This window comes from Hyperolius riggenbachi, chromosome 6 (assembly GCF_040937935.1).
Source record: "Hyperolius riggenbachi isolate aHypRig1 chromosome 6, aHypRig1.pri, whole genome shotgun sequence".
Lineage (NCBI taxonomy): Eukaryota > Metazoa > Chordata > Amphibia > Anura > Hyperoliidae > Hyperolius > Hyperolius riggenbachi.
Window position 1 is genome coordinate 337,631,277 of NC_090651.1, and position 21,282 is coordinate 337,652,558.

At 41.8% G+C, this 21,282-nt stretch overlaps 1 protein-coding gene across 1 annotated transcript in view; it reads right to left on the reverse strand.

The window, feature by feature from the left end:
- Positions 1–4,134: 4,134 nt before the first annotated feature.
- LOC137522949 (phospholipase A2 inhibitor and Ly6/PLAUR domain-containing protein-like) overlaps positions 4,135–21,282 on the reverse strand; it is a 94,068-nt gene continuing 76,920 nt past the window's right edge. The window contains exon 4 of the mRNA XM_068243107.1: positions 4,135–4,364. Coding sequence (XP_068099208.1) covers positions 4,183–4,364 — 182 coding nt within the window. The 3' untranslated portion in view covers positions 4,135–4,182. The remainder of the gene's footprint in view (positions 4,365–21,282) is intronic.

Sequence of the window (21,282 nt, forward strand, 5' to 3'; positions counted from 1 at the left end):
ATTCTCACTGTGTGCTGACACCGATCGTTATAATTATGTGTCTTTTTGATGAAATGCTGTCAGATTGCATCTATTTTTGAGTGAAACACTACGGCAGAGCTCAAACTTCCCCGGCAGACCTTTTACATCACTGCTAAGGTCATGTATATTTGGACCCACCCAAGACCACACCCACATTATGCTTGACTACGCCCATTTTTGGCAGGGGTTTTCCAGGTGAGTCCACTCACCTCTTTTCCCAGGACTAGACCCCTGCTTTGGACCCATACTAAGAAAAAGGGTTGAATGTCTGCTTTGGTCATGCTCATGAGAAATTTGTTTAAGCAAATATAATTAGCTCTATGTACAACCTTCTCCCAGCACAGTTGTTTTGAAAGCCAGACTTGTGCTATATGTGATCTAGTTGCGATTAGGATTTTGGCAAGAAGGGCATTTTCCCAGTGTGAGAAGTTGGGGACTTTAACATTAAGTAGTGCAAGGAGGTGAGGGTTGTGTGGGTTTACCCCAGAAATCAGTTGTACGTTGGAATACTGTAGCCCAGAGAGTTTATGTTATAGTGCATGTCCACCATGTGTGAAGGAAATCACCTCGATCTGAGCATCCTCTAAAACAAGAGTTCGGAATGAAGTTGTTATATTTATTAATTCTAGTAGGAGTTAGGTAGGTGCGGAATATCAATTTCAAAGAAGTTTCAGTTAACATTTAGTTATGTTTCTCCAAATTGATGATTATTGTTCATATTTCCTGACCTAAGTCTTTGATCCAAGCGTTCTGGTTAGGCATCTTTTTATTGTCTGGGGTGGATGAGATCAATGTATAAATGGTTGAGATTGATTTTGCTACATCTCATTTCTGAACTATTTGTTTCTCTAAGTTAGAGATGGGTGGCTATTAGATGGCCGGTGTTGGGCAATGTAGTGTTTAACTTGAATATTTCTGAATACTTCTGATGAGGGGAGAGTTGTTATAAATTGGTGGCTTTCCCTCCCTCTTTGCATTACGTCATAAAATCATATCAACCCATTTTCCGTCCACCAATTAAATTTTCCTGGTTGGAGCCCTGGGAGGAATTTGGGGTTTCTCGTGATGGGGGCTAATGGAGATTGTGTTGAGGAAAGGTTATATTTGAACCTTAAAGAAACTCCGTAACAAAAATTGCATTCTGTTTTTTATCATCCTACAAGTTCCAAAAGCTATTCTAATGTGTTCTGGCTTACTGCAGCACGTTCTACTATCACCATCTCTGTAATAAATCAACTTATCTCTCTCTTGTCAGACTTCTCAGGCCTGTGTCTGGAAGGCTGCCAAGTTCTTCAGTGTTGTGGTTCTGCTATGAACTCCCCCATCCAGGCCCCTCTATGCACACTGCCTGTGTGATATTTAGATTAGTGCAGCTTCTCTCTGTTCTATTATCTTTTACAAGCTGGATAAATCCTCCTCTGAGCTGGCTGGGCTTTCACATACTGAGGAATTACATACGGGCAGAGCTGTCTGCACTCTGCAGGAAGAAATAGCCTGACACTTCAGTGGAAGATAGCTGCAGGGGGAAAGAAACACACAAATGAGCTCTTGAGATTCAAAAGGATGGCTGTATACAGCCTGCTTGTGTACGGATGTATTTTCTATGTGTGGACATACTGTACATCAATCTACTTCCTGTTTTGGTGGCCATTTTGTTTGTTTATAAACAAATTTTTTAAAACTGTTTTTAACCACTTTTAATGCGGCAAGGAGCGGCGAAATTGTGACAGAGGGTAATAGGAGATGTCCTCTAACGCACTGGTATGTTTACTTTTGTGCGATTTTAACAATACAGATTCTCTTTAATAGGTTCCACATTTTGAAGGCGGTGGATGTTATTGTATTTTTCCCTTTTTTAATAGATTCTGGTGTTTCTCTTACCCATAATAAGTCCTGAATCTGAACGGGTTCTGCCCACTTTTTCTAACCCTAACACACGAACAGTCAATGACCAAGTTTGTAAGCGTTGAGGTCCTTGGCATCAATAATTTTTATTTTGTCAGTGAAATAAAACACATCTGATTGGCTGTTTGTGGCGCCACTCCCTTTTCAACCCCAGTCACCCAATGACCAACCAGGTTTGAGGCTTGTACCATTAACAGTGCAATAATGGCAGCAATTAAAATACTCCCCTTGAAAATCAACAGGTACATTTTTATTGGCTATTGCAGGTTCCACCCACTTCCCTGAATATTTTTTCCAGTCACCCAGTGGCTATCTGTGGAAAGTTTAAGATTTCTGCGATTAACAGTGTAAGAATGGCTGCAATTTATATTTTCCCAGTGAAATTTGATTTTGGCCCTGCCTTTTTTGTAACCTCGACACACAGTCACTCAATGACCAAGTTTATGAGCTTCCGGGTTACTGGCATCAAAGATGTGTGAATAGAAGCAGTTTATCCACCAAAGAAATCTGATTGGATGTTTGTGTCTCCGTCCCTTTAGTGAATTAAACCCCAGTCACCCAGTGACTGACGTAGCAATGTATGTCACCCAATGAGCGATGCAGCAAGTTTGAAGCCTCTGCAATTAAAAGTATAAGATTAGCGGCAGTTTAAATATCCCCCTTGAAAATCAAGAGGTGAATGTGGCTGTTGTAGACTCCACCCACTTTCTGGAATCTTAATTTTATTCACTCAGTGACCAAGTGTACCAAGTTTGAAAACCCTGCGATTAACTGTTTAAGAATGGCTGCAGTTTCTAAACAAATTTATAATAGCTTTAACAAACAGAGATACCTTGCCCTTCTTTTCCACCTGGAAACCCTGGTTATCATCAGAGAATGGCAAACGCATACAAAGAATCTTAGATAAATATTAATCTCTAAAGTTGTCTAACCTTGACATACAGTCACTCAATGACCAAGTTTATGAGCTTTGAGGTATTTGGTATCAATAATTTCATTTTACATTGAAAATAAACAAATCTGGCTGTTTGTGGTACCGCCTCTTTTCAGAATTTGAACCTGTCACGTTATCAGATTTGAGGCCTCTGCCGTTAAAAGTGTAAGAATGGCAGCAATGTGAATATTCCCCTTGAGAATCAATACGTGAATTTTGATTGGCTTTTGTAGGCTCCACCCATGTTTCAAAATATTAATCCCAGTCACCTAGTGACCAAGTGTGCCAAGTTTGAAAACTCTGCCATTAACAGTGTAAGAATGGCTGCAGTTTACATTTTCCCATTTAAAATGAATGACTGAAATTTGATTGGCTGTTTTATGCTCCGCCCACTTTTCCTGGATTTGTAACCTCAATCACAAAGTGACCAACTGTTCCAAGTGTGGGGACTCTGGCTTCATTACTGGGAGAATGGCAGCCTTTTAATTTTTTTTTTCCATTGACATGAATGGGTGAAATCTGATTTGGTGTTTTTAGCTCTGCCCAGGTGTGCAGGAGGGACCCGAGATCCCCAGAACATATCATCCCAGGTAGTAAGGAATCTGTATTCTATCAAATCGGTCAAGGCATTTTTGAGTGATCGCGACACATACATACACACACGCACACGCACGAACATGATTTTATACAGTATAAATATATATTTTTCTTTTTTTTTCGGGGGGGGGGGGGGGGGAGGAGGACAAGCTCCCTAATTGTTTAGGGGGATATATACAGGCTGACCTATTGCCATATTTAATTCTTACAGACCATGCTTTACTTCAAATTGAGAACAACTAATTCAATTGAGACTACACCTTACATTTTTGGGTGTTACTGCTCAATCCACCCCCCTCCCCCACCCCATCCCTAAGAGCAGATTTCAGTGCTAGCCATAGGTGCTGGTTTCCCTAGATACATCTCTGAGAAAATCACTTTTTCAAAAACTCAGTATGTCAAGATCTTCATATATATTTAAAAGATAAATGGACACATGTGTAAGAAAGTGTATCTGTTTGCCCACATTTTTTTCCCCCAACAATCAAATAGGATGTCTTACATAGCAGAATCCAACCCCCTCTTTCCCTCACCCCATTTCCATGCTGTCAGATATCAACATTACTTTTCATTCTACAGAAGCATAGCATAGAGACATACGGAGTGACAAGAGCCACTGACAGTCAATTTAAATGAGTTAACTAACAATATAGAAAATAAAAAATAAATTTGGTTTGTAATGGAAAATAACATATAGATGTTAGATGTATTTTCATTCAAATGGCTCAGAACAAGAACTTCAGCAGCAGAAGACCAATCAAGGCCGGGAGATAAAAGGTGTGTCGGAGAGCTCCGCCTCCACTAGTGCAGGTGTATTTAATATCTACATTAGAGGTAGAAAACAGACTGCCAATATCACAGATACTTTGTGAGGCACAACCACGAAAGGCATTAGATACTGCAGATCCTAGGGGAAAAAAAAAAGAAAGAGAAGAAATTTTTATTATTTTTATTTTTTACCTAATACTTTAAAAGTACAGTCGCTAAAAGAAATATTAATTATTAAAGGACAACTGACCTGAAAGGTCAGATCTGGAGACTGACAAATCTATTTTGTTTTAAATAATACCAGTTGCCTGGGAGTCTTGCTGATCTTTTAATGCATTAGTAGTGTCTGAGTCACATAACTGAAACAAGCATGCAGAAAATGCGGTCAAACTTAAAGAGACACTGAAGCGAGACAAAATCTCACAAGTGCCCCTGCTATATATGAGGTCTGAAGCGAGATTTATTCTCGCTTCAGACTCTCTTTAAAGGATACCTGATACAACTTTATTTGCACAAACAGGCCAATTGGTCTCAATTCACTAAGATTATCTCCTGTCTTTAAAGGACCTCTGTCGCGAAAATCCTAACATTTAAAATATAGGTAAAAATATACAAGAAGTACGTTTCTTCCAGAGTAAAATGAGCCATAAATTAGTTTACTCCTATGTTGCTGTCACTTACGGTAGATAGTAGAAATCTGAAAACACCGCCAGGTTTTGGATTAGCACATCTCCTCATAGGGGGGTTCACAGGGATTTCTTTATTTTCAAAATACACTTAGTGAATGGCAGTTGCTCCGTCCAACTGCCAAAAAAGTGTACGGTGAGCAGGAAGGCTGGTCAGCATCTTTGTATAAATCTTTTTCAGGGAATGTCTTTATAAAGAATAAAGGCCATGCTGAGAATCCCCTATGGAGAGATGGACTAGCCCAAAACCTGTGGCAATGTCAGATTTCTACTACTTACTGCAAATGCCAGCAACATAGGAGATAAGTAATATATGGTTCATTTTACTCAGGAAGAAACTTACTTATTATTTGTATGTGTTTTAAACCTTAAGATTTATGTGACAGTTCCTCTTTAATAACGTTTTTAGAGTTATCACCATGGGGATAAGGCACGTAGTATTCAGAAAACATTTTACCTCAGGCAAACCTAAAGTTAACTCTTCTGTCTTTAAGTTAAGGTGAGATCTCTAAAGTTAACTCTTCAATCCTTAAAATAACTCCAGAATTCTAAAGTTAAATACAGGCTGTTAATTAACTGCACGTGCAAATAACTACAGAGGAGGTAACTTAAAGAGAAACTCCGACCAAGAATTGAACTATATCCCAATCAGTAGCTGATACCCCCTTTTACAAGAGAAATCTATTCCTTTTCACAAACAGACCATCAGGGGGCGCTGTATGACTGATATTGTGGTGAAACCCCTCCCACAAGAAACTCTGAGGACCGTGGTACTCCTGGCAGTTTCCTGTCTGTGAACCTTGTTGCATTGTGGGAAATAGCTCTTTACAGCTGTTTCCAACTGCCAAAAAAGCATGCAGCAGCTACATCACCTGCCAACAGTAAAAATATCACTATGTAATAAATGTCAGAATGTAAATCAGGGATTTAAAAGAGTTTACAATGGGCAAACACTGACTAAATCATTTATACATAATTATTGTAAAAATGAAGCACTTTTTTATTACATTATTTTCACTGGAGTTCCTCTTTAAGGACTTAAGTGATAAGATAACTCTCTCACTGTAAAAAGTTATCTCTACACCTAATAAGGCAAGATCGATGTGTGGTGGTAAGATTTATTTTGCCTTATTATCTCCAGCATGATCTTAGAGAATTGAGGGCAATTTTCACAGTGAGAGAGTTATCTTAAAGGAATGGTCAAAGGTCAAAAAAAAAAAAAGATCTACTTACCTGGGGCTTCCTCCAGCCTGTGCCCTCGCCGCAGCTCCGGTGGCTCCTGGTCTTCTCCGCTGGTGCAGCCGATCTGGCCAGGTTGGGTTCCGATTTGGCTTCTTCTGCGCTCCACCGCGTGGGTCACGTGGTTTCTCCAATGTCATCAGGTTGGTACTGCGCAGACGCATAACTACTGCCCCTGCGCAGTACCGTCCTGATGATGTCGGAGTGGCCACGTGACCCGCGTGACTGTGGAGCGCAGAAGAAGCCGACCCAGAACCCAACCTGGCCAGGTTGGCTGTGCCAGCGGAGAAGACCGGGAGCCACTGGCGCTGTGGCGAGGGCACAGGACGGCTGCCACGGGCTGGAGGAAGCCCCAGGTAAGTGGATCTTTTTTTTTTTTTTGACCTTGGATGTTTCCTTTAACACGTCAGTCCTTAAGTTAGCTCCTCTGTAGTTATTTTCACATGCAGTTAATTAACAGCCTGTCTTTAACTTTAGAACTCTAGAGTTATTTTAAGGATTAAAGAGTTAACTTTAAAGATCTCTCCTTAACTTAAAAACAGAAGTGTTAACTTTAAGCCCCATCTACAGGATACAATTTCACGTGTGATCGATCAAATTCGATTGGATCCAATTCTATTGGATCCATTAAATCCGACATGTCCGATCAGGACTCGATGGATAGTGTGGTCGATTTTGCATTGATAACTAACCAAAATCGATCACACTATTGATCAAATCCCGATTGGACATGTCAGATTTAATCAATCCAATTAAAATCGATCCAAACGAATTTGATCGATCGCATGTGGAATTGTATCGGGTAGATGGAGCTTTAGGTTTGCCTGAGGTAAATTGTTTCTTGAATACTACACTCCTTTACACCAATCACGTTCACAGAGATGGAAATACTTTCATAATCATCACTTTGGAAGATGGCCTCGCTCTTTTGAAAGCTTGGAAAATTCCTCTTCCTCCTGTCACCTCCACAAAAATGAATTCACAATGGTTCAATCATTGAAGCCTCTTAATTGGCGGTTTGCTCTTCCATGTTTTTTTTTTTTCTCCAGTACATCTTTTTTTCTGGGAATCTTTTTTTTATTTTATTTTTTAGGTTCCTTACTGGACAGGTTTTGGTGGAGATGTATTCTTTACTCGCTGTTCAGAGTTCCCCCTTGGAAACACAGTTTGTTTATCTTAAGATAACTACTTGATTGTTATTTAATTATCATAGTTATAGATTACCATGATAATTATTTTTTGTGATTTTTTATGGGTCAAAGCCACATCCTTTCTACATCCTTCCTTTAATCGTGTCAATCAATACTAGTAAAAGAATATACATCTGCGTATTGGCTATTTTGTTCTATTACCTATGGCTTTGAAATTTATTTCAATTAATGCTAATGGTCTAAATTCTCCTTTTAAAAGGCATATGGTTTGGAAAGAAGCTTCCCTCAATAAGACAGATATCCTTTTTATTCAGGAGACTCAGACAAAGTCCCAAAATTTTCACATCCTGATTTTAATTTGATCATCCAAATTTTTTTTTTATTTTTTTTTTTTAAGCGAGCAACACTAATTGCATTTCATATTCTTCTCGGTCACAATTGAATGTGAATGCAAAGATGAACAGGGGAATTCATCATATTAGTGTGCCCGATCAATAATCAGCAATTTATACTGGTCTTTTTAAATGCTCCTAATTCAGGTCAAAGAGCATTTCTCCGATGCCTTATTGACCTCTTGCTGACTGCTCCGCACCGATTGGCGTGAACAGTGTGGCAGCTCCAGGACCACTCCACACCGATTGGCTTGAATGGCTGGGAATGGGGTTTGCAGGAGATTGCGTGCGCCGATGCGCGTGCATCTCCACATGGATGATGGAGCTCCGCCCCACCTTCAGTCTCCCAGCAGTGATCACTGCTAGGAGACTAATAACCCTGTACAGCGCTTCAATCTAAGGCAGCGCTGTACTGCCTTACCTTCCTGCTGCATCACTTTCCTGCTGTCCCCCCTGTAGGCAGGAAAGTGATTGGCTGTCATAGGCTGAAGCCTATGACATCTGATCACGCTGATTGGCTGGCACGGGGAGAGAGGGTGGGGGGAATCAAAAAATAATTAAAAAAACAGGCAAATTTATTAAAAAATAAATAAACAAATATTTATAAAAAAAACAAACAGCTGGGAAGCAATCAGACCCCACAAACATAGAGCTCTGTTGGTGGGGAGAAAAGGAGGGGGAATCACTTGTATGCTGAGTTGTGTGGCCCTGCAGCAAACCCTTAACACCGCCTTCCTTAAGTGGTTAATAAAGTAAACACAATCCAAAAAGGTTCTGTAATAATGGGAGGAGATTTTAATGCCATAATAAGTTTGGATCTTGATTCCTCTTCTATAGGTCACAAATAGAGATGGCACGAACCTCCGATTTTTGGTTCGCGAACTTCCAAGAAAGGTTCGGTTTGTGCGAACTTTCGCGAACCGCAATAGACTTCAATGGGGTGGCGAACTTGGAAAACTAGAAACACTTATGCTGGCCATAAAAGTGATGGGAAAGATGTTTTAAGGGGTCCAACACCTGGAAAGGGGCATGGCGGAGTGAGATACATGCCAAAAGTCCCAGGGAAAAATCTGGATTTGATGCAAAGCTTTAAAACATCTTGCATGTATATACATGGATCAGGGAGTGTAATTAGTGTACTACTTCACACTGACAGACCAAACTCACTGTGTAATGCACCGCAAACGGCTGTTTGCGTAGTGACGGCCGTGCTGGAGTGGTGCGCACCATGGTGAGATTGCTCTTCCTCACTTAGTGATGTCAGGTAATGTCTGACTGCCTTTTCAACTTTCAATGGTTCTTTCTCTACCATTGTTAAAGCTTACATCTATTTTTTTTTCATTTTCTGCTTGCGGTTCAGTACCTACAACGAGAATCCTATGGAGGGCAAGTCTGCCATTGTGACCACGGGTAATGGCCGGGGAATGAGGGTTCGATTCCAGTCCAGAACCTGAGAAACGGCTACCACTACACATCCAAGGAGGGCAGCAGTCAGGCATGCACGTCCCGAGGTTGTGACCAAAAATAACAATACAGGAGGACTTTCGAGGCCCTGCTGTGTATGTGAAATGAATCAACTTTAAATCCTTTAACGAGAACCTGTTATGGTGAGTACAGTAGTCACTGAATGTGCTGGGCCTGGGCTGGCAGTGGCACACACATAGTATGAATTATAAAAGCTGTCTATGCAACACAAGTGCAGTAATGGGTATTACACAATGTGCAGCTGACACAGGTAGTCACTGAATGTGCAGGGCCTGGGCTGGCAGTGGCACACACACAGTATGAATTACAAAAGCTGTCTATGCAACACAAGTGTCAGTGGGACACACAGAAACAAAAATAGATCACAATAGCAAAATTATCTCTCAAAAGAGCTGTTGTTGGGTGCTATTTTAGCAATAAGAATGAGCAAGGAACAAGCCTACAAGAGTCTAACTAATCTTTCCCTGAGAGTCGGCATCTGCAGCAGCAGCTGTCCCTTCACTATTTACTGCAGGCACATAAGTGAGTGTAATGGCCGGCACTCCCTGCCTTAAATATGGGGGGAGGGAGTGGCTCCAGGACTGAGGTTAGCCTGATTGGCTACAAAGTGCCTGCTGACTGTGATGTAGAGGGTCAAAGTTGACCCTAATTGAGCATTATGGGGGCGACCTGAACTTCCGGGAAAGTTCCACCCATTCGGGCCATCTCTAGTCACAAAAGAGCTACTATTATAAGATATTGTAGAAAGAAATGACCTATATGATGTTTGGAGAGCCACCCATAGTTCTGAAAAATATTTCTCTTTTTTTTCCAGGTGTTCATAAAATATATTCAAGAATTGATATATATCTGGTAGACCGGTCCACATTACACAATGTTATTGGACGTAACATCGACTCCAGGGGCGTAACAATAGACCCTGCAAAGGGTGCAGCCGCAGGGTGGGCAGAAGCCGCAGGGGTCCAGTCCTGAGAGACGGACAACTAAGGGCAAGGCGAGAAAAAGCTCTCTGCTCTCTGCAAAGTTGTTCTAATGACTGCATCTGTTCAGCCACTGATAAGGAATTGTACAAAGATTTGAAGACAAAGGTTTGTAGACTATCCCTATTCAGTGTGCAGCAGGCTCTTCTGTACAACATCCAGCCACCATCCTCTCTACCCCTCCCCAAGTGCTCAGTTCTGGTGGGAGGGGGCCCCATCCAAAGTTTTGCAGGGGGGGCAGTGATTTCTAGTTACGCCCCTGATTAACTCCATTACTTGGCATCTAAAGGTCTTGAGATTAAATCTGCCATAGATATTTTTTCAATAGACCTCCTTGGAGGTTAAATAATTCCATTCTAGCTAATGGCAAGACTAAAACATTGTTGTATGACATGATCAAAAGCTTTTTTGAACTGAATGATTCAGATGAAGTTGGTCGGTCGGCTGCATGGTTTGCTCATAAAGCCTATATTGGATATTAGTGCATCAAAATAGGGGCTCAAATGAAAAAAAATCAGAAAAACTTATAGGGCCATATCCTATTCAAGGTGATAAGTAGCTTGCAGATGCGAGCTACTTATCACCTTGCCATCACGCGAGGATTACCGGCAAATCCTATTGCCCATATCCTTCGCGCGATGGCTGATCGTTAGGGAGCATTACTCAGGCGAAAGCCTGAGCGATGCTCCCTTTTACCGAGCGATGGGGAGTGAGGTTTACACTGTGGTGCTGTCCATCAGCACCACGGCCTCACTCCCCACACATGCGCACTCGCCTGCCGAACATCGCCGACATCTTCCGCCGCAGCATCTGGGGGTCTCCTTTAATAAGGAGACCCCCAGAGCTCCCCGTCGGGTCGCCGCACAGTTTAGAAGCCAGCGCGCAGCTCTGCCGGGCTCCTCTGTCATACGTACCACCGCCGGCGATCACCCGCCGCCTCTCGCCGCAAAATCCGTCACGTAATTACAGTGTATCTAACACTGTAATTACTGTGCGCATAGAAGGAGCCCGGGCAAAGCATCTTTGAATCTGCAGCCGGGCTCCCCATTGGTCTGCTGTCTGAGCCATTTTATTGGTTCAGACAGCAGACCAATGGGGAGCCCGGCTGCAGATTCAAAGATGCTTCAGACAGCAGACCAATGGGGAGCCCGGCTGCAGATTCAAAGATGCTTTGCCCGGGCTCCTTCTATGCGCACAGTAATTACAGTGTTAGATACACTGTAATTACGTGACGGATTTTGCGGCGAGAGGCGGCGGGGGATCGGCGGCGGTACGTATGACAGAGGAGCCCGGCAGAGCTGCGCGCTGGCTTCTAAACTGTGCGGCGACCCGACGGGGAGCTCTGGGGGTCTCCTTATTAAAGGAGACCCCCAGATGCTGCGGCGACGACGTGCGTTAGCTAGTTTAGACCTGCTTTTTGCAGGTCTAAGCTAACGCTCATGTCTGCCGGGAAGCATCGCTTCCCGGAGACATGATAAGGGTAATTGGATTCCGTGTTAAGAACTCGCTGGGCGATTATATCGCCCAAGCGAGTTCTTTTCCGCCTGGGGGGGTCTAAAGTTTAATTAGATTAGGCGATGCCCCCATCGCCTAAGTTAAGAACTCGCCAGTGCTTAGCACTGGCGAGTTCAGCAATAGAATATGGCCCATAATGTTATTAGAAAATAGTAAAAAAAATGGAGGCATTACATAAATCACAGCAATCTGCTGATATTGCCAGGGAATTATTTTCATTAAGACAAGATCTTAGCTCCCTGCTTTAACAAAATTATGTTGTTTTTTTATAACAGAAACACAGACTATTATATTATTCCCAAAGCAATAAGGCAGGAGCTTTCCTAGCACGCCAATTAAAACAAAGGCAATACAAAACTAAGATTCCATTTTTATTTCATCCAGCCTCAGGTGAAAGAATTACTAATCCAAGAAATAAAGCTGATGCCTTTAGTGAATTCTACAAGAATTTATATAATCTATGAGAAGATACTAATATAACACAACCTACTGCCTCGAATATTCAATCATTCTTAGATTCCATTTCTCTCCCGACTCCAAATGCATCCTAACTAAATTTGCTTAAAGGGACTCCGAGCTCAAGTAAAAAAAGAAAGTTGTACTCACCCGGGGCTTTTTCCAGCCTAGTGCTGGTTGGGAGGTCCCACGACGGCGTCCTGGCTCCTCTCCTAGTCCCCGCTCCGGAATGGCTGACCGGCCGCAGCCCGGGCGACACTCTGCCAAGTGTCGGGCTGTTCCTTCTGCATATGACGCGGCTGACGTCACACGCGTCACACACTAATCGCGCATACGCCGTACTGCCACGCCGGCCGCCGTGATGACGCGAGGCGGCCGGTGTGTGACGTCAGCCGCGTCATATGCGGAAGGAACAGCCCGACACTCGGCAGAGTGTCGCCCGGGCTGCGGCCGGTCAGCCATTCCGGAGCGGGGACTAGGAGAGGAGCCAGGACGCCGTCGTGGGACCTCCCGACTAGCACTGGGCTGGAAAAAGCCCCGGGTGAGTACAACTTCCTTTTTTTTATTTGAGCTCGGAGTCCCTTTAATTCTTCCATAACTTCTTTTGAAATCATGCAAGTCATAAAAACTCTTAAGCCTCATGAAGCGCCTGGCCCTGATGGCTGTACAAACTATTTTTATCAACATTTTAACACCTTACTTAACCCTCATCTACAACTATATAATCACTATGTTATTGGTGGTTCTATGCCAGCAGATGCTCAATGGGCTAGTTGTAACAATAGTGTCAGCAGGATAACAGGTTTCCGATTATGTGGTGATCTGCAGTATCACCAATAATACAGATACTATATCTGAATATATGGTGGTCTGCAGAATCAATACAGAAATAGTAGCAAATGGCGTGTGAAACATGACAAAGTCACTAGCTTTGTTGCACAAAGTGTAGTGATTGGTGCAAACAGTAATTATGATAGATCTTCAGCGGTAACCTCACCAGTGGTGATGGAGGTTACAGATAGAACCACAGCGGTAACCTCACCAGTGGCGAGGGCCCACTGGTGAGAGAGAGTAGTCGGACAGATCAGTTAGGCAACAGACGGGCAGACAAGGTACAGAATCGGCAGGCAGAATCAAAGTGGATTTCAGGCAAAAGTCGGCAACAAGATCAGATGGGCAGAAGCACAGAATCACAAGGCAAAAGGATAGTCGAGAGTACAGGCAAGGTTCATACACATAAAGGCAATAATATCAATTATAATTATAGCTATCAAACAATTCCTATCTCTGTGTGAAATCCCCGGTTTCCTCCCCGATCAAAGCACACCGGAACTATCTAAGGTCTGAGCGCTAACACATAGTATTCGCAACAACAGACAGCGAGCTACTGGCAGCTTGCTGTCTTTATGCTGGCAGGGAACTCCCAGGCACGCCCCCGCCAGCCCGGCCAATCAGGGGTGAGGAGCGCTCCCTGTGAGGTCAGCTGATGTGTCTCTGAGACGCGTAAAGGTCTCGCCGCTGGCTGCGCGCGCACATGGCTCTGACGCTATGCGCCGGTGACAGGCCAGCGTGCGACAGTCTGAGCTGTGCGGCGGGGACGGCTGTGGTCGTATCCCCGCCGCTCGTTACACTAGTATATCAGTTATTCCTAAGCAAGGCAATGTCAGATCTCCGTCCAATTATAGACCTATTTCGTTATTAAATGAAAACACAAAAATGTATGCAAAAATAATTGCCACTAGATTGATGAATAGTCCTCCAGATCTAATTTCACAAGATCAAGTTGGTTTTACTAAGGGTCGGCAGTCTTTAGATGGTACCAGAAGAGTTAATAATGTAATTAAATATGCGGAGCTCTGTTGAAGGCCTTCTTTGTTTCTAGCTTTGGATGCGGAGAAGCCTTTGACAGAGTACTTTGGGGGTTCATGGAGGCGGTGTTACCTAAGTTTGACTTCATGAGTGACATCCTAAACTCAATTCTTTCATTATTCATTATTCACAACCTTCATCCTCCGTAAATATAACTGGGTTTTCTTCAAAAATATTTTGTATAATGAATGGTACTAGGCACGGATGCCACCTTTCCCATTTAATTTTTGTTTTGCTCATGGAACCTTTGGCAGGAAAGAATACGATTTGATCCCCAAATAAAAGGAATTGTCACTAATTAGGAATCTCAGAAAATTGGGATGGTAGAAGATCTAGTTTGTTCCTTATCTCAAGTATGTCATTTTCTTGACCTATTTTCCAAAGTTTCCTTTTATAATATTAATGGATCCAAATCCCTGATGTTGGGGTTCAATTTAAGTAATGATCTTAGATCTCATATCTCTGCTAGATTTCCTTTCTTCTGGACTAAAACTTTCCTCTCATATCTAGATATCCAACTCTGAAAAAAAGATTGATGCCCTCTATAATTTCCCATTACTTAATCTACTACAAACTGAATTACCTAATGTTAGTAAAATTGAATTATCGTGGCTTGGAAGGATTGCTGCAGGAAAAAAAAAGACTCTTCGCAAACTGCTTTATATTTTTAAATCAGTTAATATTTCTATGCCCAATACATTTTTCAGTGCAGCAAGAAAAAAAATATTACTAAATTTATATGGAAAGGGATTAGGGAAGAAACATAGAATAGCGTATTCCAATCTTTTAACAAATAAGGGTAAGGGTGGAATTGCACTTCCCTGTTTAGAAACTTATTATAATTCTTATTTATTAGATACTAGCTGGACGCTCGGCGTTGCCCGGGTATGTATTTGGCTAGTGTTGGCTCTGCCCACTTTTCCTAATTCTAACACACAATTACTTAATGACCAAGTATGTGAGCTTTGCGGTCTTTGGCATCAATAATTTGCAATGAAATAAAATTAATCTGTTCGGATGTGGCTCCACCCCTTTTCTGAATTTGAACCCCAATCACCCAATGGCCAACTGTGCCAGGTACAGGTGATTAACAGTGCAAGAATGGCAGCAATTAAATATTCCCCTTAAAAATAGGTGTATTTTGATTGGCTTTTATAGGCTCCACCCACTTTTCTGAATATTAATCCCAGTCACCCAGTGACCAACTGTGCAAAGTTTGAGAACCCTACCATTAACAGTGTAAGAATGGCTGCAATTTACATTTGCGCAATGAAATTTGTATTTTTCTCCACCCACTTATTTCCTAACATTGTTCAGGTATGTACTTGGCTGGTGTTGGCTCCGCCTACTATTTCTAACCCTAACACACAATTACTCAATAACCAAGTTTGTGAGCTTTGCGGTCTTTGGCATCAATAATTTGCATTGAGATTAAACAAATCTGATTGGCTGTTTGTGGCTCCAGACCTTTGTCTGAATTTGAACCCCAGTCACCCAATGACCAACTGTACCAGGTTTAAGGCTTGTGCCATTAACAGTGCAAGAATGGTAGCAATTAAATATTCCCCTTGAAAATCAATACGTGAATTTTGATTGACTTTTGTAGGCTCCACCCACTTCTCTGAATATTAATCCCAGTCACCCAGTGACCAATTGTGCAAAGTTTGAGAACCCTACCATTAAAAGTGTAAGAATCACTGCAGTTTACATTTCCCCAGTGAAATTTGTATTTGTCTCCACCCACTGATGACCCAGCATTGCGCGATTATGTATTTTGCAGGTGCTGGCTGCGCCCACTTTTCCTAACCCTAACACTCAATTAATCAATTACTCAATGACCAAGTTTGTGAGCTCTGTGGTCTTTGGCATCAATAACCTGCATTAAAATGAAACAAATCATATTGGCTGTTTGTGGTTCCGCCCCCTTTTATAAATTTAAACCCCAGTCACCCAATGATCAACTGTACCAGGTTTGAGGCGTGTACCATTAACAGTGCAAGAATGGCAGCAATGAAATATTCCCCTGAAAAATCAATAGGGATTTTTTATTGCCTTTTGTAGGCTCCACCCACTTTTCTGATTATTAACCCCAGTCACCCAGTAAACAACAGTGCAAAGTTTGAGAACCCTACCATTAACAGTGTAAGAATGGCTGCTGTTTACATTTTCCCAGTAAAATTTATATTTGTCTCCGCCCACTTATGACCCGGCATTGCCCACTTATGTATTTGGATGGTGTTGGCTGTGCCCCCTTTTCTAACCCTCATGCACAATGCATCAATTACTCAATTACCAAGTTTATATGAGCTTTGCAGTGTTTGGCATCAATAATTTGCATTGGAATGAAACAAATCTAATTGGCTGTTTGTGGCTCCACCCCCTTTCTGAAATTGAACTCTAGTCACCCAATGATCAACTGTACCAGGTTTTAGGCTTGTGCCATTAACAGTGCAAGAATGGCAGCAATGTAAATATTCCCCTTGAAAATCAATAGGTTCATTTTGATTGGCTTTTATAGACTCCACCCACTTTTCTGAACATTAATCCCAGTCACCCAGTAACCAACTGTGCAAAGTTTGAGAACCCTACCATTAACAGCGTAAGAATGGCTGCTGTTTACATTTTCCCAGTAAAATTTGTATTTGTCTCCGCCCACTTATGACCCGGCGTTGCCCGCTTATGTATTTGGCTGGTGTTGGCTGTGCCTACTTTTCTAACCCTAACACACAATTAATCAATTACCAAGTTTGTGATCTTTGCGGTGTTTGGCATCAATAATGTGCATTGAAATGAAACAAATTTAATTGGCTGTTTGTGGCTCCTCCCCCTTTCTGAAATTGAACCCTAGTCACCCAATGATCAACTGTACCAGGTTTGAGGCTTGTGCCATTAGCAGTGCAAGAATGGAAGCAATGTAAATATTCCCCTTGAAAATCAATAGGTTAATTTTGATTGGCTTTTATAGACTCCACCCACTTTTCAGAATATTAATCCCAGTCACCCAGCGACCAACTGTGCAAAGTTTGAGAACCCTACCATTAACAGCCTAAGAATGGCTGTTGTTTACATTTTCCAGTGAAATTTGTATTTGTCTCCACCCCCTTTTTGGTTATGGGAATGAAAAGTATCCTATACTTTATTCCAGGTAATGTACTATGTGTGTGCCAAATTTCATTCAAATCCGTTCAGCCATTTTTGCGTGATCGAGTAACAAACATCCAAACATCCAAACATCCAAACTTTCCCATTTATTATATTAGTAGGATTGCCTCTGAATGGTGTCGAACCCCATAAATAAAAAGTGGGCTTTATTTGAAGTTAATGTGCTACATAAAATTCCTCTTCTGCATATTTTTTTTAAATTTTGTTAAATTTCCTTATCAAGCAATCATTCTATCCCACTATCCAAGCCACTTGTTTGGCTTGGCAGTTTTTCAAATACAAATGTAAATATTCACCCTCTGATACAATCTTGAAAGTTATTTTCCCTATTAATCTCCAATATAAATCTAAAAGCATGGAAGTAGGCGCAGGTATCTCTTCAATTAATGATTTGTTTCTGGGCTCCTCTTTGAAGTGCTTTCAAAACCTTATTACTCCAAATAATCTTACAAGAAAAGGAATCTTTACATATTTCCAAATAAAACACATTCACGCTCAAAGTAACTTTAAAATGCTCACAATCCCGAATAAGATTTTGATAAAACTTAGCTCACATCTTCATAATAACAAGAAGTTTTGAATCAGGATGATACCATTTATTGGCTAACTTAGAGATGGATAAACAGTGAGCTTTCGACTTATAAAAAGCCTTCGTCGGACTGGTTCCTGACCAAAACTGAAAAACACAGCTTATATACACTGACATACAGAGGAGAAACATTCTTTGCAAACATAAATGTAATTAGATGCCTTAACTGTTACTGAGGAGGCTTTCCCAGGCATCCTATCTAAATTGATAAGATCAATAGAATCCTCAACATGACATAAAGCAGACTCTGGTGATGGGGAGACATCGTAAATTCCGAATTCAAATGGTAACTGGCCTGGTTACATGCACCATTAATTCTAAGCTTAAGAGAATTGTGGCATTTAAAGCCAGCACCTGAAAGCAAATAAAATGAATAGTGACAGTGAATTCCATCTTACACAGCATATGGCACAAAAATGAATGAAAAGATAGAAAAATTAAAATTAAAAGAATTGTGGCATTTAAAACCCATCGTACCAGCACAAGAAGTTGGAGTCCTTGTTTAAACCATCTTTTACAGTTTTGAACCAATGTATAAACTTAGTTTCTTGTGTTAGTCTCATGTTTCCCGATTTGAAGCCACCCATTAATACAGTGACGCGAAAATCGCTTAAACTGTGTCCAGGTAAACAAAAGTGTGTTGGTATTGGGAGATCAGTATATTTTGTAATATCCTTTTTCCTGCTGTTAATAGTGGATCTGTGGTGTGTCATGCGATCACGCAGTGGTTGACTTGTTTCTCCCACATAAATTCCTTTGGGGCATTTTGCACACATGATCACGTATACCACATTAGATGAGTCGCAGGAAAAGGTGCCTTGTACTTTGTATTCCTGTTGTGTACCTGGTATTAGTATCCTGTCAGTGGAATGGATGTGTTTACAGGTCCCACACGTTTTCCCTCAGCAGGGGAATGTTCCATTCTGTTCTTGCCTATTTAAGGCACTCCTCACTATCATCTGCTTAAGATTGGGTGGCTGTCGGAACGCTAGGAGGGGAGGTTCAGGGAATATCTTTTTCAGTCTCTGATCCTTGTGTAGAACAGGATGAAGTTCTTTTGCAATCTTTCTTAAGATTTCCAGGCGTGGGTTGTAGGTTACTACCAGTGGGACACGGCTCTCTTCCTGGCTCTGCTTGTACTCCAGGAGCTGAGTCCTAGGGATGTTGTTAGCTTTCTTGATTTGGGTCTCAGCCATTAGAGGATTGTATCCCTGTTTTATGAAATTCTTCTTCTTCAGGTAATCCAGGTGTTTGTCTTTGTCATCCTTGTCAGAACAGATCCGATTGCATCTTATTGCCTGGCTGTAAATTATGGAATTCTTTATATGTTTGGGGTGGAAACTGTCATACCTGAGGTATGTGGGACGATCCGTCGGTTTGCGGTACATGGACGTTAGTAAGCTGTTCTCTCTGATGTATATGGTGGTGTCAAGAAAGTTAATCTCCCTGTGAGAGTAGCTCAATTTCAGTTTGATTGTGGGATGGAAGGCATTGAAGTTCCTGAGGAATTGGATAAGATCCTCCTCACTTGCAGACCAGATCATCAAGATGTCGTCGATTAAACGGAAGTAGGCCATGGGTTTTATATGACAAGTATTCAGGTATTCTTCTTCAATCTTTGCCATGAAGAGATTTGCGTACTGCGGTGCAAACCGTGAGCCCATTGCCACTCCCATTTGCTGTAAATAGAGGTCCTCCCCAAAAGTGAAATAATTGTGGGTGAGAACGAATCTCATTAGTCCAGCAATTGAGTTTATAGGTGTGCCCAAACCTTGAAGATATTTGCGACAGGCCGCAATACCATCATTGTGGGGAATGTTGGTGTACAGAGACTCTACATCCATAGTAGCAAGAATGGTGCCTCCAGGCACTGGGCCAATGGCTGCCAGTTGGTTCAGGAGGTGTGTAGTATCCTGTATGTAGCTGGGTCTTTTACAGACTAGAGGCTTCAAAATGTTTTCCAACCACCCTGAGATATTCTCTCTGAGAGTTCCATTCCCTGAGATTATGGGCCTGCCTGGGTTCCCCTCTTTGTGGACTTTGGGAAGCATGTAAAAGCAGGCGGTTCTCGGCTTTTCCGGGATAAGAGTCTGTACATGAAGCCTGGTGTTTACGGGCAATTTCTTTACCATCCTATTGAGTGCCATCCTGTACCTTTTTGTTGGGTTCTCCTGTAATTTGGCATAGTGCATGGTGTTAGACAACTGTCTTTGTGCCTCCTGGACATACTGGTGTTCATGATGACTATGGCACCCCCTTTATCCGCTGGTTTAATAATAATGTCCTTATTTTCCTTAAGGGATGTGATAGCTTATTGCTCTTGCAATGTTATGTTATGAGCCAGTGTTTTTCTTTTATTCAGAACCCTGTCAAAGATTTGGCGTCTAAATTTGTTGATGTATTTGTCCAGGGTAGGATTTTTTCCAGCTACAGGGGTCCATCCGCGTTTTTTTGTGGATCTGGTGTGTGTTGGCTCATTATCAGTAGTGTTGCAAGATTCCTTGCCATAGTAGTGTTCCTTGAGACGTAGCTTCCTGAAGAATTGTTCCATATCACCACAGAGTGAAATCTTGTCTATGGGCATTGCAGGGCAAAATGACAGGCCTTTGGACAGTACTGCCATTTCAGCGTCAGTGGCCTGATAAGAGGAAAGGTTAATGACACCTGTGGGTTGCTCTTTCTCTGCTGCTGCGGTATCCAGGTGTCCACTCTTTATTTTTAGTCTCTGAAGTTTTTTCTTCTTGTTTTTAATTAAGATCCTCTGCAATTTCCTATAAAAGGTCTGTAGCTGTTCCCATGTTCCTGTGGGGTCATCAGTTAAAGATGATTTCAGACTTTGTATATGGTCCTTCACAATCCTCTTCATGTTATAGCAGATTTTTATTAGGTTGTTTCGTATTCTCTCTGAGCTCCTCCTGCAGATTTGTTCTGCAAACCTGCTATTGTATGTATGCAGGGTGGGATTCTGTATCCTCAGTCCTTGTGGTATAAGGTTCTCCTTTTTGCATGTAGTCAAGAAAAAGATGTCGCTGTCCAGCTGTGCAAGTTTCTTTAGGTCTTTTTTCAGTTCCAGGAATGTGCGGTACATTGCGGTATCTTTCAGCATAGTAGAAGCAGTAAAGTGTTGTACCATGTTAGCCATGAGTAAAAGCAAGAAGTTTTGAATCAGGATGATACCATTTATTGGCTAACTTAGAGATGGATAAACAGTGAGCTTTCGACTTACAAAAAGCCTTCGCCGGACTGGTTCCTGACCAAAACTGAAAAACACAGCTTATATACACTGACATACAGAGGAGAAACATTCTTTGCAAACATAAATGTAATTAGATGCCTTAACTGTTACTGAGGAGGCTTTCCCAGGCATCCTATCTAAATTGATAAGATCAATAGAATCCTCAACATGACATAAAGCAGACTCTGGTGATGGGGAGACATCGTAAATTCCGAATTCAAATGGTAACTGGCCTGGTTACATGCACCATTAATTGTAAGCTTAAGAGAATTGTGGCATTTAAAGCCAGCACCTGAAA